The 16,195-nt window shown below is 37.6% G+C and overlaps 1 protein-coding gene across 1 annotated transcript in view; it reads right to left on the bottom strand.

Annotated features, from left to right (window-relative positions):
- Positions 1–16,195, bottom strand: part of LOC306642730 (contactin-associated protein-like 3) — a 237,119-nt gene that overhangs the window by 58,358 nt on the left and 162,566 nt on the right. Inside the window, 2 exon segments of the mRNA XM_079108476.1 lie at positions 155–274; positions 3,725–3,831. Coding sequence (XP_078964602.1) covers positions 155–274; positions 3,725–3,831 — 227 coding nt within the window.

Here is a 16,195-nt window from a genome sequence, read left to right as displayed (position 1 = left end):
TTAACACTTCTTGGCCATCAAATTACAATCACAATGCACATTTAAATAAGCATGTCAACTTAAATAAGCAAGTTAAATGTTTGACTTTCTTCATTTTGGTTTTGCACACAGCAAACACACAGGAATTTAACTATTACAGAAGAGCTTAACAAACCTGTCATGTTGCAGTACACAAGAGCTGGTCCCAGAGGGCCACTTCCATCTAAGTCAATATAGTAGAGGCCTGAAGAGTTCCCTCTGTGCTTGTAGGCTTCACAGGACCGCTCATACAAAGCTGCAAAAAAGACACAGTGTCACAGAGGGGCTTCAAGGGAATAGGCCCCCCATGTTGCTCATCGTGTGGGACTTTTCTCCCATGACGCTCATATTGCATCATCCTTGGTCACATGTTCTCTAGGAGAGTGTTCTTCCACTTCAATCAGGCAGTAGTAAGATTGACAGGCACAGAGTGAAAGATTTGGGGATATCACTATGAATTGGAATCTTTGTTTTCAAAATCAAGCAAACAACTTATTCTAGTCTAATCGGAGTTCTACCTCATAATATTTAAGTATCTCAAATGTACCTGCTTAAATACTATTATTACCTAATAATCATTTATTTTTTAAAAACTTTACTCAGTAATCATACCTTTTGCTTACTTAAACAATTTGTATTTAAAATTTTTTTCAATGAGTTGAATTTTACACAACTCTTTGTGCTGTTTTAAGTTCATTCCTAAAAGACACTTCCTTAAATGCTTTGCAAATGATTATCAAGAAAATTGAAATTTAAAAAAATCAAAATATTGATGTCTCTTTTTAATTTTAATTTATCTTAATTCATGACTGACTTTTTAATTTGTATAACAAATGCTTTGCTATGTACAAGGCAAGTGATTAAAATCTGCAGATGGTAAACTTAATTGATATTTAGCATAATTTTAAATGAGTAGTCAACGTAGTAACATCTCCTGTGTGGGTCACATATTGCCTTGTTGGAAAAATCCTTTAAAAAGTCTCAAATGTAGATCATGACTGCCAGGAAAGAAATACATCACATGAGGTATCCACACAGATCCTAGTAGGACTGATATAAACTTAGGCCTTTTCACAGTAATGGCTCTCTCTCTTACTCTCTTTCTCTCCCTGTGTGTGTGTGTGTGTGTGTGTATACAAACATACACAGTATCTACTTATATAGTACTGTGTATGTATATATGTTTATGTATGTTATATAGGTACATATATAACCCATATATATATATATTATAAAACATATATATTACCCCCATTTCAAATAGTTAAGAATGACCCAGGAAGGAGTATAGATATTATTTTTCTCTCATCTCATAGAATAAGAAGGACAAAGAAATGTCTGCTTAGTTCAAGGATATTACAAAAGAAAATGTTCTTTTGTAGAATATCATCAAGGGTCCAATGTGTCAAATTAGAGGCCTCCAAATGAAGAGTTCAACTAGTACCATATCCAAATGATGGAAGTACAGACAACATGAATTGTTTTCCCATTATGCTTGGGTTTTGGCTACTTATATTCACATTTCTATAAATACATGAACATGTTAATAACCCCTAGGAAAAGAACCCACAGTGATGCATACACATACGAATTGCCTAGAAGAACAAAAGAAGAGAAAGAATGATTAGGAAAAAAAATTAATCTAAATGGGAATGTATATATGCATTAATTTTATACTTGGAACCCCAATCCCTGTCTTGTACCCTACCAAAAATAATGGCTTCATGATCGCATGACTTTGGTTTGGCAATATCCAACTTTCTTTTAGTGTACCCTTAGAAGATTCACAATAAAAACCAATTCAGTTAACAAACCAAATCATGTGCTACAGGGAGAAAACCCTTTATATTTATCAGTCACGTTTTTCTTTTCAGTGTTACTTGGAATTATGTTTGGAATACAGCTACCAATATCAAAGACATTTAATCAGCATCTGCTTTGTCTAATACACTTTTCTAGTGTGATGGGGGATACTATAAGTAAAAGAGAACATCTCAGTCCTAACTCTGTGACTGTGGCCAAATCCTTTGCCCAAGATTTCCAAGGTGAGATGTCCATTCCCTTTCAAAGGACGTGTTCCTTAGCAAATTCTTACCTAGCAATGTACAACTCAATAGAGATGCAAGTGGAACTTATCACTGAATATGTAGGGGGTGAGTACCTCCTTTTGCTTCTCTGTTGAACTCCCACATTTGGAGCTCAGGGGTCTCATTCCAAACTCACACTAGCTCCCTGAGATTCAGTTCCTGCAAAGTTAGATTTATGACAATCCATTCTCTATAGTATATCTCACAGTTTATACTGGAATAAAATTAATTCACATGAATAGTTTTCTTTCTTCTTTTTTTCTTTTTTCCTCCCCCCCGCCCCCAGTCCTGGGTCTTGCACATGGTAGAAAATTGTTGTACCACTAAGCTATATCTCCAGTTCTTTATAGAAAATTGTTGTACCACTAAGCTATATCCCCAGTTCTTTGTAGCAAATTGTTCTACCACTAAGTTATATCCCCAGTTCTTTGTAGTTTTTACTTTGAGACAGGGTCTCACTAGGTTGCTGAGAGTCTTGTTAAGTTGCCAAGGTTGGCCTTGAACTTGCAGTCCTCTTGCCTTAGCCTCCCACAGGTGTACACTACCGTGCCAGGCCCATGGAAGGTTTTTTAATGATACAATGCTGGTATTCCCCCATCAGGAGGGACTGAAGGAGGCAGACAAGAAATGTCATGCTCTTCCTCTGAAAGACCAAGGGAGAGGGGAAGTGCTATGGAGATGGGACTCCAAATATCAGGAGTGACACACAAATTTAAAAAAACAAAACAAAACAAAAATTCTAAAACAAATAGAAACAAAAACTAATAATTAGAAAAACATGAGTACTTCATGGGCTCTGTCATATGCTTCAGAAGCTAATGATTAGCGATGAGTAATGTTTTGTTAGCTTGAAAACTGACAGAATCATTCTTGAGGAATGAGATGGGTGGTGGTTGACAGACCTGGTTCTAGGCTCAGAGCCGTGAGTCTGCTCTCAATCTCCTTAGCCTCCTTCCTCCCTCAAGTGCAAAGTGTAGATGATAATAACTCTTACCGCCTATGGTTGTTTTGAGGATTCATGGAGTTAAAATATGCAGAGGACTAAAACTGGGCAGGCATGTGGTAAATTCTGCAGATGTGCCAATTCTTTCCTTCTCCATCACCATCAATAACAGCGAGACTGGGTGAGACCTGAAAATGTACCTGTTTTCTCTTCATTTTCTAGAACTACTGCCACATTTGTACCCCTTCTGTTACTTCTCAGGTGGTCCTCATTCAATTTCATATTGACATCCTGGCCACACATTGTCTTTGTAAGACAAAAACTGAGAACTCTTATGTACAACCAGGTTGAAGAACAGCCCAAGATACACATTGTGTTAGGGATGCAGTTTATTTTAAACTGCCTATTATATTTTGTTTTACTATACTTATTTTCCCTTTGTTGGTTATTTTCTTTTTTTTTTTCTCTCTATGTTGTTTTATTTGATACTATGAATTTTTAAAGCTACTCTAACATTATTAGGAAATAAAATTGATCAAAAATAAACCAGCCAAAAATGAGTCTGTAAAAGCTTCTTGTTTTCTGGTACATGGGTGCACAGACACAAACACATATGCACAAAATAATGAGTGGGAAATCAGAACAGAAAGGAGAGTCAGTGGATTGTGTGGCTTACAGGAATGGCAGGTGGCTCCCACGTAGCCAGTGTGAGTGCAGTCACAGGAGAAGGTGTCCCAGGACTGGGAACATTCACCCCCGTGTTCACAGTAGCTGGGCAAACACCTAAAGAAGGACAGACAGACACACTGCTGTTTCCCACATTTAGCCATAATAAAATTGTGCATCTCATAGTAGCATAGTACAGGGAAAAGATGAAGGACAACAGTCAACAGAAATATTTCAACCAACAGGACCAAAGACTGTGTGTGTGGGGGGGGTCTGTCCTCAAGGTCACCTAACGCTCAACCTCAAGTTACTAAGTGCAGTAGATGCTCATGCATTTGTGACAGATAAGTTTTTAACACTTCTCTTTTTATCAGAAAAAATTGTTTGCTTCTCATAAAAACATAAGATTGATTTCACACATGACCAGGATATAAATTGCTTGCAACAACCATAGATAGACACACATTTCCCCTTTATCCTTCTGCACCCTTGTGATGTGACACAGCAGCTGTTTCCATCCACAGGTACAGCCTGTATCTCCACCTTGAATCTAAGTTGGGTGCATAACCAACTTTGACCAAAGGGACATGTTAACAACAACATAATATTGAGTAACCAGACAAAGTGTTCTTTTGTAAACCTCAAATATATTTCTGATATGTATGAACAATGAAGTTTTTTTTTTGCCTAAAAGCACAAAAATCTGCAACATGTGTTATTTTCTAATTTGCCTGCATTTCCCAAACCATTGGCTTTAATTCTTTTGATGTCCATCATGACTTTTAGTGCACACAAATTTTCATGGATAAATACAGACTTGTTCAAAAATCTGAAACAGTTTTTGAGATCATGATTTATTCTTATTCCCTCTTCACTTCAGTTCATTCCACACAACTGCTAGAGAGAGAGATTCACAGCCAGAGTAAAATGTTTGCTTCTAAGAAGACACTATAGGGAACTTGCCTAGCATGCACAAGAATTGAATTCAATCCCCAACATTAAAAAAAAAAAAAAAAAAAAGGACAATAGAATCTGAGCACTTGGAACAGCAAGGAGAAGCAGGCAGCTCCTATTCTGTTCAATCTGCTCTGCTACTCCAGTGTCCAATTTGCAAATCAAAAATGTAAAACAAACACCATCACGTGGAAAGTAGAAAAACCAAAAGATAAAAAGAAATATCTATTTTACTTTCTTTCCCCCTCTAACACTGCACAAATTAAACTTCTAGATGTTGAAATTCTTGTAGATGTCACCAAACACAATTCTTAAACTTTTGGTTTTCTTTGAAAAAAAAAAGGGGGGAAATATTCAATATCAAATAGAAGAAAGAAACAGTCAAAAATGTTTTTACTTTAAGAAATATGTATTCGATTTTGAGACTCTACTGGGATAATGCTTATTTATAAAGTCTGACAGAGTTCAAAAAATAGATTGTCAATCTTAAGGCAGTCAATGTTGAAAGGACATGATAATCATTTTGTACCAGTGAGAGTCACATTTATTCTATGGGTTCATACAAAATCCTGTTCAGCTTACTTTACAGAGTTAATGCTGAGGATAAGGTACTCATACCTTGCAAGTCAGCAGATCAATTACACAGTAGTGGAAGGAAACAAGAAAATACAGCAGAGATGCAGAAAGCTAGACATTTAGTACCAAACATTTAACAACCTGAACTAATTCTAGTCTAGTTTAGCTGTTCTCTGTAGTTGTGACTTTATTCCTTCTACATAGATTATACAAGTGGTGTCAATGCCAAGCTCAGGAAGTTAACTAGAGAGCTGCAGCTTGGGGCTGGGTCTTTCCATCCCTCAAGTTCTAGTTCTGCAACACTTAAGGACCTTCTTAGCCTGCAGGTCCACAGTAGAACCAGCGAGGTACTGCTAGCCAGGATGATGAAGCAGCCATTCTTCACAGCTTAGATATGAGAAGTAGTAGAAGCCTTCCCAGACCCGGTATGACAACTCCTCTTCATCTGGAGCCCCAGTCTTGGGAGCTGGAACAGGGAAGTGGAGAACATCCTGGATCTGGGGCCTGGTCCTTATGGGTTTCCCCTGAGGAGGAGGTGAGGGAGGAGAATGTCTTACCCTAATACCATCATCCTGATTTTCTATGGCCGACTGAGCAGGACTATGAAAATGGTGGCTGAGGAAGAAGGTGAAGGAGTTATCTCACTTGTCAATAATGTGGAGAACAAGACTGTGACTTTGAAGAACAGTGTCCAAGTCCAGGCAAGGCCCACAGTCCATCTCCTCATGGAGTTAAAACATGGAACACAAAAGCCTCAACTATTTGGAGAAGTCATGAAACTGCAGGCAATTAGCCTCTTGAGCTTGATGTCCACTTCTTCCAAGGAGTTGAAGGAGTAGAAAATTTCGGATACTACTCCTTTGCCATTTGGGACACTGACACTAGAAAGAAGCCTGATTTTTCTTTTCAAGAGGACACACATGAACACTGCTGGGAGTCCTTCCAGGCTTCAAGGGAAAGAAGCAAGGTTCTGTGCTAAGAGTTGGAAGGTGCACTTCACAGGAGAAAACGAGGATATCGCTTCATTGCCAGGGCTGGAGGCAGGCCAACTTGCTTTCCTCTACCACCAATCCCCAGGCCTCTGTAGCTCTTACTTCAGTGGCTACAGTTACTGACCTTGTCCAGGCCTGAGGGCTTCTCCCATAACCCCATTTCCTACATTCCTGACTAGATCATTAGTCCACAGAGAGGACCAGAGAAAGATGTCAGATGCAATAAGAAGAAATTAATGTGTCAGTGTACCCCATCATGTGAGTGTGTGCCTGTGTGAGCACACAAGCACGTGCTGGAATGTTAGTGTACCCATTATATGTGCCTGTGTGCCCATTATGAGAGTATATCAATGTGTGTGAGTGTGTACCTGTACATGAGCATGCCTGAGTATATCTGTGGGAGGGTGCAGGTACATCTGTGTGTGTCTTACCTAACTTGAATATAGATCACTCCCAAAGATGTGGGGTTCATGGGGAGCCATGTGCTCAGCATCCTGGCTCTGCTTACACAGAGTGAGGTAATATCAGTCTGCTCCAAGAACAGGCAATACCCATGAAAAGGGAGCTCATGGCTCCTTCAAACACTGCATGGGCCTGGACACATCTAGATTCCAAGAAGTCAACCAGAGTTGATGTAGAGGAGGGAAACAAGGATTCAGATATTCCTAACAACTTAATGTTTGAAAAATCGTTAAGAAAGCAGGGTCTTTAGCCTGATGGGGAATTGATTCTGGCAGTCAGTTAACTATTCAGCAGATAGTTACACAGTTTAAAGTGGGAGACCAACTGCTATGGTTGGAACATGTACCCCAAAAGTTCGTGGGTTAGAAACTTTATCCTCAAATTTATATGTTGGCTATAGTTGGAGTATTTGGAGGTGAGGTCTTGGGAGGTAATTAGGATTAGATAATGTTCTCAGGGTGGGTCCGCCACAATGGCACTAGTGGCTTTGTAAGAAGAGGAGAGACCAGAGATGGAACATTTGCTGTCTTATCACGTGTTCATGTAGCAAAAAGTCCCTCACTCAATGGGACTGTCCCATCTTGAACTTCCCAGCCTCCAGAACAGTGAGCTAGATAAACCTCTATTTTTAAAAAAAATTATTTATTTATTTTAAAATTTTGAGACAGGTTCTCACTAAGTTGTCTGGATCTTGCTAAGTTGCTGAGGCTGGACTTGAACTTGCTATCCTCCTGCCCCAATCACTAGAACTACAGGTATATGCCCCCATACCTACCTAAATCCCTATTTTTTGTAAAACATCCAATCTGTGGTATTCAGTTATAACAATGGAAAATTCTAAGAGAGCAGAAAAGACAACTCAGAATTTAGAGGAAAATATTCAGTTCACCACCAATGAACTATTTTGTCAACAGGCAGAGAGGGGTCTTGTTTGCAAAAAACTGAGTAGAAGCAGGATCATTTTCACTTAACGATAAGCTAAAAAATACATCCCTGCTTTGAGGTGAAAGCTCCAGTAGGTGACATGTCACAGTTTCCTATCAACTTTAAGGTTGTTTGCTTCTGTGGTCCTCCAACTATAACAGGATTTAATAGCTAAAGCTCTTGGTCCTGTCCCTTCAAATATCCTGCTTCTCCCCCATTATCATCCCACTGAGGGACACCAGCCTTTATCCAGCTATCTGCATGGGATTAGCCTTGACTGTTCCCTCATCATTACCCAAAGGCTTGCAGTGAATCAACTTGTGATTCTGCTCTCCAAATAGTTTGTAAATAATTCACATTTTCTGGTTTCCTACTTCAGTTCATCTTCATTTTTCACATGAGAGAAACTGCAGCAGCCTCTAACCATGTTTCCTGACTTCCAAACACACACTGTCTCTCTCTTGCTTCCTGGACCCAGGTCATCTGTCACCTGTGCTCAGAGTCTTGCTTACACACACACAAGTGACTTCTTAACTTCAAGTTCTTCAGCAATTTCCCAGGGCACCTCAGATGAATATTTAGTCTGCAAGTTAGCACCCAGGCCTCTGGCCTGATATAGCCCATGACTAGAGAGGTAGCCTCATCTCCAACACTCCCTGATCTCCTCAAACTCAGAATTTCTACACCAGCCATCCACACAGGGGTCAGATTTCCCCCTAGCATTGGGGATTTGAGCACAAGGCTGTTACTTCTACTGCCCACTCCCAACTGGACTGACTTATCCACCTTCTGTCCCATTCAGGCATCTCTTCCTTCTCCCTGGACAGCCTGCCTTGACCCAACACAAATGAAGCTGTCTCCACATGGTGCCAGAGCACCCTCCCATCCAACTTCCACTTCATCCTATTTACTACAGAAGGGATTGGCAAAATTTTCCTCCAAAGAGAAAAATAGTAAATATTGTATGTTTGTGGGCCATATTCTCTTTGTCATAACCACACAGTTCTGCAATAGTTAGGAGAAAGTGGATATGGACATCATGCAAATGAACTGATGTGACCCTGTCTCAATAAAACACTATTGACAAAAAGCAGCGGCAGCCCCTGGATGCTGGTGTGTCAGTTCCTAGGCTGTAACAAGGCACAGTTTCATCAGGGTATTGGCATTTCAAATCTTATGCTTCAGAACCCATGAGGGTGGCCGGACTGGGTACAGAGTCAGGCCCCTCTACCATCAATTTGAAAAAACAAAACAAAACAAAACAGTTCATTGTTTTCCTTTCTGATGTTTTGGAACTCTTTAAACTTATACTTATGGGTAGGAATATAGCTCAGTTGGTAGAGTGCTTGCCTTGCATGCACAAGGCCCTGGGTTCAATCCCTAGCACCACCAAAAAAAAAAAAAAAAAAAAAAAGTTTTTTTTTCTCACTTATGTACACTTCACACTTTTTAATATTTTGAAAATGATTGCTAAAGGAATAAATAATATATTTTACCTTAAAATGTTCTAGGATACAATTTTTTTAAAATAAAAAACTCTAAGTTCATGGTAGTTTTCAAAGTTTTCTATTTTCTTGTAGAATTTGGCTGAGAATCTAACTGATCCTGGCCTTTTCTTGGTTGGTAGGCTTTTGATGACTTCTTCAATTTTGGTGCTTGAAATTGATCTGTTTAGATTGTGTACGTCTTCCTAATTCAGTTTAGGAGGCTCATATGTCTCTAAATATTTGTTGGTCTTCGATATTTTCTATTTTGTTGGAGTATAGATTTTCAAAGTAGCTTCTAATTATGTTATATATTTCAATGGTGTCTGTTCGTGATCTTTCTTTTTTCATCACGAATTCGAGTAATTTGAGTTTTTTCTCTCCTTCTCTTCGTTAGTGTGGCTAGGGGTTTATCAATTTTGTTTACTTTTTCAAAGAACCAACTTTTTGTTTTGTCAATTTTTGAATTGTTTCTCCTGTTTCAATTACATTGATTTCAGCTCTGATTTTAATTACTTCCTGTCTTCCACTATTTTTGGTGTTGATTTGTTCTTCTTTTTCTAGGGCTTTGAAATGTAATGTTAGGTCATTTAGTTGTTGACTTTTTATTTTTTTAATGTATGCGCTCAATGTAAAACTTTCCTCTTAGTACTGCTTTCATAGTGTCCCAGAGATTTCGATATGTCGTGTCACTGTTCTCATTTACTTCTAAGAATTTTTTAATTTTCCCTGATGTCTTCTGTTATCATTGCATCAATAGCATATTATTTAGTCTCCAAGTGTATGAGTAGTTTTTGTTTGTTATTTTATCGTTCATTTCTACTTGCATTCCATTATGGTCTAATAGGATACAGGGTAGGATCTCTATTTTTTTGTATTTACTAATGGCTTCTTTGTGGCATAGCATATGGTCTATTTTGGAGAAGGATCCGTGAGCAGCTGAGAAGAAAGTATATTCGCTTGATGATGGATGAAATACTCTGTAAATATCCATTAAGTCTACATCATTGATTGTATTATTTAGTTCTATAGTTTCTTTGTTCAGTTTTTGTTTGGAGGATCTATCCAGTGGTGAGAGCGGTGTGTTAAAGTCCTCCACTATTCATGTATTTTGGTCTATTTGATTCCTGAAATTGAGAAGAATTTGTTTGATGTACAGGGATGCACCATTGTTTGGGGCATAAATATTTACTATCGTTATGTCTTCCTGATTTATGCTTCCCTTAAGCAGTATGAAATGTCCTTCTTTATCCCTTCTGACTAACTTTGGCTTGAAGTCCACTTTATCTGATATAAGGATGGAAACCACTGCTTTTTTACTGAGTCCATGTGCATGGGAGGTTTTTTCCCATCCTTTCACCTTTAGTCTGTGGATGTCTTTTTCTATGAGATGAGACTCTTGAAGGCAGCATATTGTTGGGTCTTTCTTTTTAATCCAATCTGCTAGTCTATGTCTTTTGGTTATTGAATTTAGGCCACTGACATTCAAGGTTATTATTGAGATATGATTTGTATAGAAGATCTTTAAAGAAGAACTGATACCAATACTCCTCAAAGTATTTCAGGAAATAGAAAAGGAGGGAACCTTTCCAAACTCATTCTATGAAGCTAGTATCACTCTGATACCAAAACCGGACAAAGACACATCAAGGAAAGAAAACTTTAGACCAATATTCCTACTGAACATAGATGCAAAAATCCTTAACAAAATACTGGCAAATCACATACAAAAATATATTAAAAAGATAGTACACCATGATCAAGTGGGGTTTATCCCAGGGATGCAAGGTTGGTTCAACATCCGGAAATCAATAAATGTAATTCACCACATCAATAGACTTAAAGTTAAGAATCATATGATTATGATTATTTCAAGTGATGCTGAGAAAGTATTTGATAAAATACAGCACCCCTTCATGCTTAAAACACCAGAAAAAAATAGGAATAGTAGGAATATACCTCAACATTGTAAAGGCTATCTATGCTAAGCCCACAGCCAACATTATTCTTAATGGAGAAAAACTGAAAGCATTCACTCTAAAAACTGGAACAAGACAAGGATGCCCTCTTTCACCATTTCTATTCAACATCGTCCTTGAAACACTTGCAGAGCAATTAGATAGACCAAAGAAATTAAAGGGATACAAGTAGGAAAAGAAGAACTAAAGCTGTCACTATTTGCTGATGACATGATCCTATATTTAGAAGATCCAAAAAACTCCACCAGAAAACTTCTAGAACTAATAAATGAATGCAGCAAAGTAACAGGATATAAAATCAATACATGTAAATCTAACACATTTCTATTCATAAGTGACAAATCTCTGAAAAAGAAATTAGGAAAACCACTCCATTCACAGTAGCCTCAAAAAAAAAAAAAAATACTTAGAAATTAATCTAACGAAAGAGGTAAAAGACCTCTACAATGAAAACTACAGAACATTAAAGAAAGAAATTGAAGAAAATCTTAGAAGATGGAAAGATCTCCCATGTTCTTGGATAGGCAGAATTAACATTGTCAAAATGGCCATTCTACCAAAGGCACTATACAGATTCAATGCAATTCCAATTAAAATCCCAATGACATTTCTCATAGAAATAGAGAAAGCAATCATGAACTTCATCTGGAAGAACAAGAGACCTCGAATACTCAAAAAGATCCTGAATAGAAAAAGCGAAACGGGAGGTATCACAATACCAGACATTAAACTATATTACAGAGCAATAGTAACAAAAACAGCATGGTATTAGCACCAAAATAGACAGGCAGACCAATGGTACAGAATAGAAGACACAGAGACAAAACCACATGAATATAGTCACCTCATATTAGACAAAGGAGCCAAAAACATACAATGGAGAAAAGATAGTCTGTTCAACAAATGGTGCTGGCAAAACTGGAAATCCATATGTAGTAAAATGAAATTAAACCTCTATCTCTCACCCTGCACAAAACTCAACTCAAAATGGATCAAAGACATAGGAATTAGACCAGAGACCCTGCACCTAATAGAAGACAAAGTAGGCCCGAATCTTCATCATGTTGGCTTAGGATCAGACTTCCTCAACAAGACTCCCAAAGCACAAAAAATCAAAGCAATGGGCCAATTTATTGATTCTTGCTTTGATTTTTTTGTGCTTTGGGAGAAATGTTTTTCTCAGCAAAGGATACAATCAAGAATGTGAAGAGAGAGCCTACAGAGTGGGAGAAAATCTTTTCCACACACACTTCAGATAGAGCACTTATCTCCAAAATTTATAAAGAACTTACAAAACTTTACACCAAAAATACAAAGAACCCAATCAATAATAAATGGTCCAAGGAACTGGACAGACACTTTACAGAAGAAGATACACGGGCAAGTAATAAATATGTGAAAAAGTGTTCAACATCTCTAGTAATTAAAGAAATGCAAGTTCAAACAACTTGAAGATTTCCTCTTACTCCAATTAGAATGGCTATTATCAAGAACACAAACAATAATAGACATTGGCGTGGATGTGGGGAAAAAGGCAAACTTTTACATTGCTGTGGAGTTGCAAATTGGTGCAGCCACTCTGGAAAGCAGTATGGAGAATCCTAAGAAAACTTAGAATGGGCCCACCTTTTGACCCAGTTATCCCACTCCTCGGTTTATACCCAAAAGACAAAATCAGCAAACTACAGTAACACAGCCACATCAATGTTTACTGCAGCTCAATTCATAATAGCTAGATTGTGGAACCAACCTAGGTGCCTTTCAACAGATGAATGGATAAAGAAACTCTGGTATATATACACAATGGAATACTATTCAGCCATAAAAGAATAATATTATGGCATTTGCAAATAAATGGATGGAATTGGAGAATAGCATGCTAAGTGATATAAGCCAAGCCCAAAACTCCAAAGGCTGAATGTTTTCCCTGATAAGTGGAGAATGATATATAATGGGGTTAGCGGAGTGGGGGATGAGAGAATAATGGGGGAACTTTAGAATATGTAGAAGGAAATGAGAGGGAGGTGTATATGAAATGTGATGGAATGAGTCCCACTAAGTTGCTCAGAACCTCATACATCATGTATAATTACATGAATGGTATGATTCTACATTGTGTACAACCATAGAGATGAAATTATGTACCCCATTTGTGTACAATGAATCAAAATGCAGTTTGTATTAAAAGTTAAATTTAAAAAAATAAAAAATGAGTTAGACAAAAAAAAATTTCTATTTTCTATAAAAAACATGATGTTCAATATGTGCTGTTAGAATTGGCATAGAGAAGATGAATACTCAGCCTGAGACCATGCAGGAGGGAAGAGGTGGGAACTGTGGACCCATGAACAAATAGGAAAAAACACTGTGGCCCAAGTTAGAGGAAATTGAAATCCTAATATCCAAAACCCAATATCCTATACAATATAATGTACAATATACAATATACTACTGTCATCCTTGGAGCCCGTTATGGTTCGAATCTGGAGTGTCCCCAAAAGTTCCTGTGTTGGAAGCATGGTCCCCGAAACAGCAAGTTTCAGAGGTGGTGCTTTTAGGCAACAAAAAGGGCTCTGCCCTCATCAGTGGATTCATCCAATGACATCTGAATGGACTACTGGAGTGAGATCTCACTGGAGGAAGGAGGTCACTGGAAACATGACCTTGTATGGTACCTGTCTTGGGTCCCTTCCCCTCTCTCTCTCCCTCTGTCTCTGCTTCCCGGTTACCATGTGCTCAGCAGCTTTTTTCTGCCACAGTTTTCCACTGTGATGTTCTGCCTTACCTCAGGGCCAGAGCAATGGAGTTGGCCAACCATGGACTAAGACCTCTGAAATCATGAGCACAAATAAATTTCCTCCTCTAAGTTGTTCTTTGTGGTTATTTTGGTCAAAGTGACACAAAGCTAACACATCAGCATGCCAAAGCAACTGTCCATTTTCCCCATAAAGCATCTCTTGGAGCAACCAGAAGACAGATCACTCCATTTAGATGCATCATGGTTTGGCTCAGGAAGGATACTGATGTTCCTGTCAGATTATGAACATCTTTTCATAATCTGTTGTGTCATTTGAGTCAGGAATGCTCTACGTATCAGGAATTATTAATTTCATTGCCAAATGGATATGTTACAAAATCCCCTGCATTATTAGACTAAATCATGACTATACATGAGCAAATCTGACTGTTCTTGGCAGACAGAGCAGTGATCTGGGTGGATGTTCTGGTGCAGTACACAGGGCTGGTGAGAGCCTGGGGTGGGGATGTTTGTTTTGTCCTGTTTTTAAAGGAATCTATTTTATAGTACATTGGACATATATCTATTTTATAGGCATTAGTAGATATGGCCTAAAGAACACAAGAAAAATGAATGCTTTTTATTAGAATGAGGGCATGTGTTTAGACATGAAACCATCAGAACCATAAAAAAATTACAATTGGTGACTATATTACCATACAAAGTACCACAGCTATTTTCATAGCAATTTAGAAAGTAGCCATTAACCTCAATTTTTGCATAAAGATAATTTAATATTCTAGACATTTCCAAAGAAAGGTACATACTTACATACTTCTAAAGACTTTTAAGTGTGATATGGAAAAATCTTCCCATTTGATGACATTTACATGTAGACATATATATGAATATATATACATATACATACATTATATGTACATTATTTTGGCAAAAAGATATTTAAGGCAACACAAATACACAAATTCTTTTTTTTTTTTTTTTTTTGGTACCAGGTAATAAACCAAGTAGTGCTTAACCACTGAGCCACATCCCCAGACCCAACTTTTTAATTTTTTTTTTTTTTTTTTTTTTGAGGTAGGGTCCCACTAAATCGCTCAGATCCTCAATAAGTTTCTGAGGCTGCTTTTGAATTTGTGATTCTCTTGCTTCAGCCTCCTGAGCCACTGGGATTACAGGTATACACCACTGTGCCCAGCTCAGATTCTTTATGTAAGGCAAATATTGAGATTACACCATACATTGTAAGGTAATTCTGGCGATACTAAAACAACTTCCTGTGAACTTCACGATTGTACTCATAACTTAGGCAACTGCCAGTGAAATGACTTCCAACCTTTGACCTCTGGCCCACTAGACAGTTGCTACTCTGGGTAGGAACTCTGTCCTGAAGACATCAATGAAAGTGTTATTTTATATCATCACAACAGTGGTGGGGTGTCAGTGTTTCTGGTCATTTAATTCTCTTCTTAATTAGTGTCCATCATTGCCAGAATATTTATGATGTTGAACAAGGAAATTTACTTCAGCTAATCCATGCTCTGTAGCAATACCTGGACTAAAAAAGTAAGTGTTCCTGGGTCCTCTAAGTGAAATTCGAGTATGAAATGGTTTCTTACAGGAAATCAGCACCTCATAATTTGATGTCTAGATCCTCTCCTCACACTGAGACTCAGGAGTCAGAAATGGCTGCAATTATTACTTAAGAATAGTGGCAGTTTCTTTGCAATCATCCCAAAAGTCGTAATCTGAAAATCAGGATTGTAGGGTTCTGACTAAATTCTTTGAATCTTTGATTTCACTACAGAAGATAAATTGTAAACATATCAACATAAACATTTGCATTTAAACAATTCTTATGAGTCAGTGTTTTCATGTACCAGGAATTATGGTCTTTGAACACATTGCCAAATTGCAATTGTGATTTAAAGTTTATTGGATATGACATGGAATTTCAATTAATGGTAAATTTAGAGTAGACTTTTTTGCACAAAGTATTTTACACAGTGTGGCCTTTCAAGAGGTTCAAAGGCATGGATATGGAAAGATTAAGAAATTAGTTTATGTATTCAATATAAACCTTTTGTACACTATTTCAGAGAAGGTATTAAACTGGGTATATGTACTACAGAAAAAAACCTTTTAATCTAAATGACTAAGCTGATTCTTATAGACAAAATGACTTAAAAGTTAGGTAATACAATTAAGAAAATCACTTGAATACAATTATAATGTTTAACAATTTTAATATGCTATAGTGGTAAATCTTGTCTTATCATCTTCATTGAACTGGTGCTGTGCTCAGCTCTGGGGCAACTGGGGAATATCTTTCTTTATTTCACTTACAACATTGCT

This window comes from Sciurus vulgaris, assembly GCF_902686455.1.
Source record: "Sciurus vulgaris genome assembly, chromosome: 13".
NCBI lineage: Eukaryota > Metazoa > Chordata > Mammalia > Rodentia > Sciuridae > Sciurus > Sciurus vulgaris.
The sequence above is the reverse complement of the archived record's forward strand: the minus strand, read 5'-3'. Positions and strand labels throughout refer to the sequence as shown.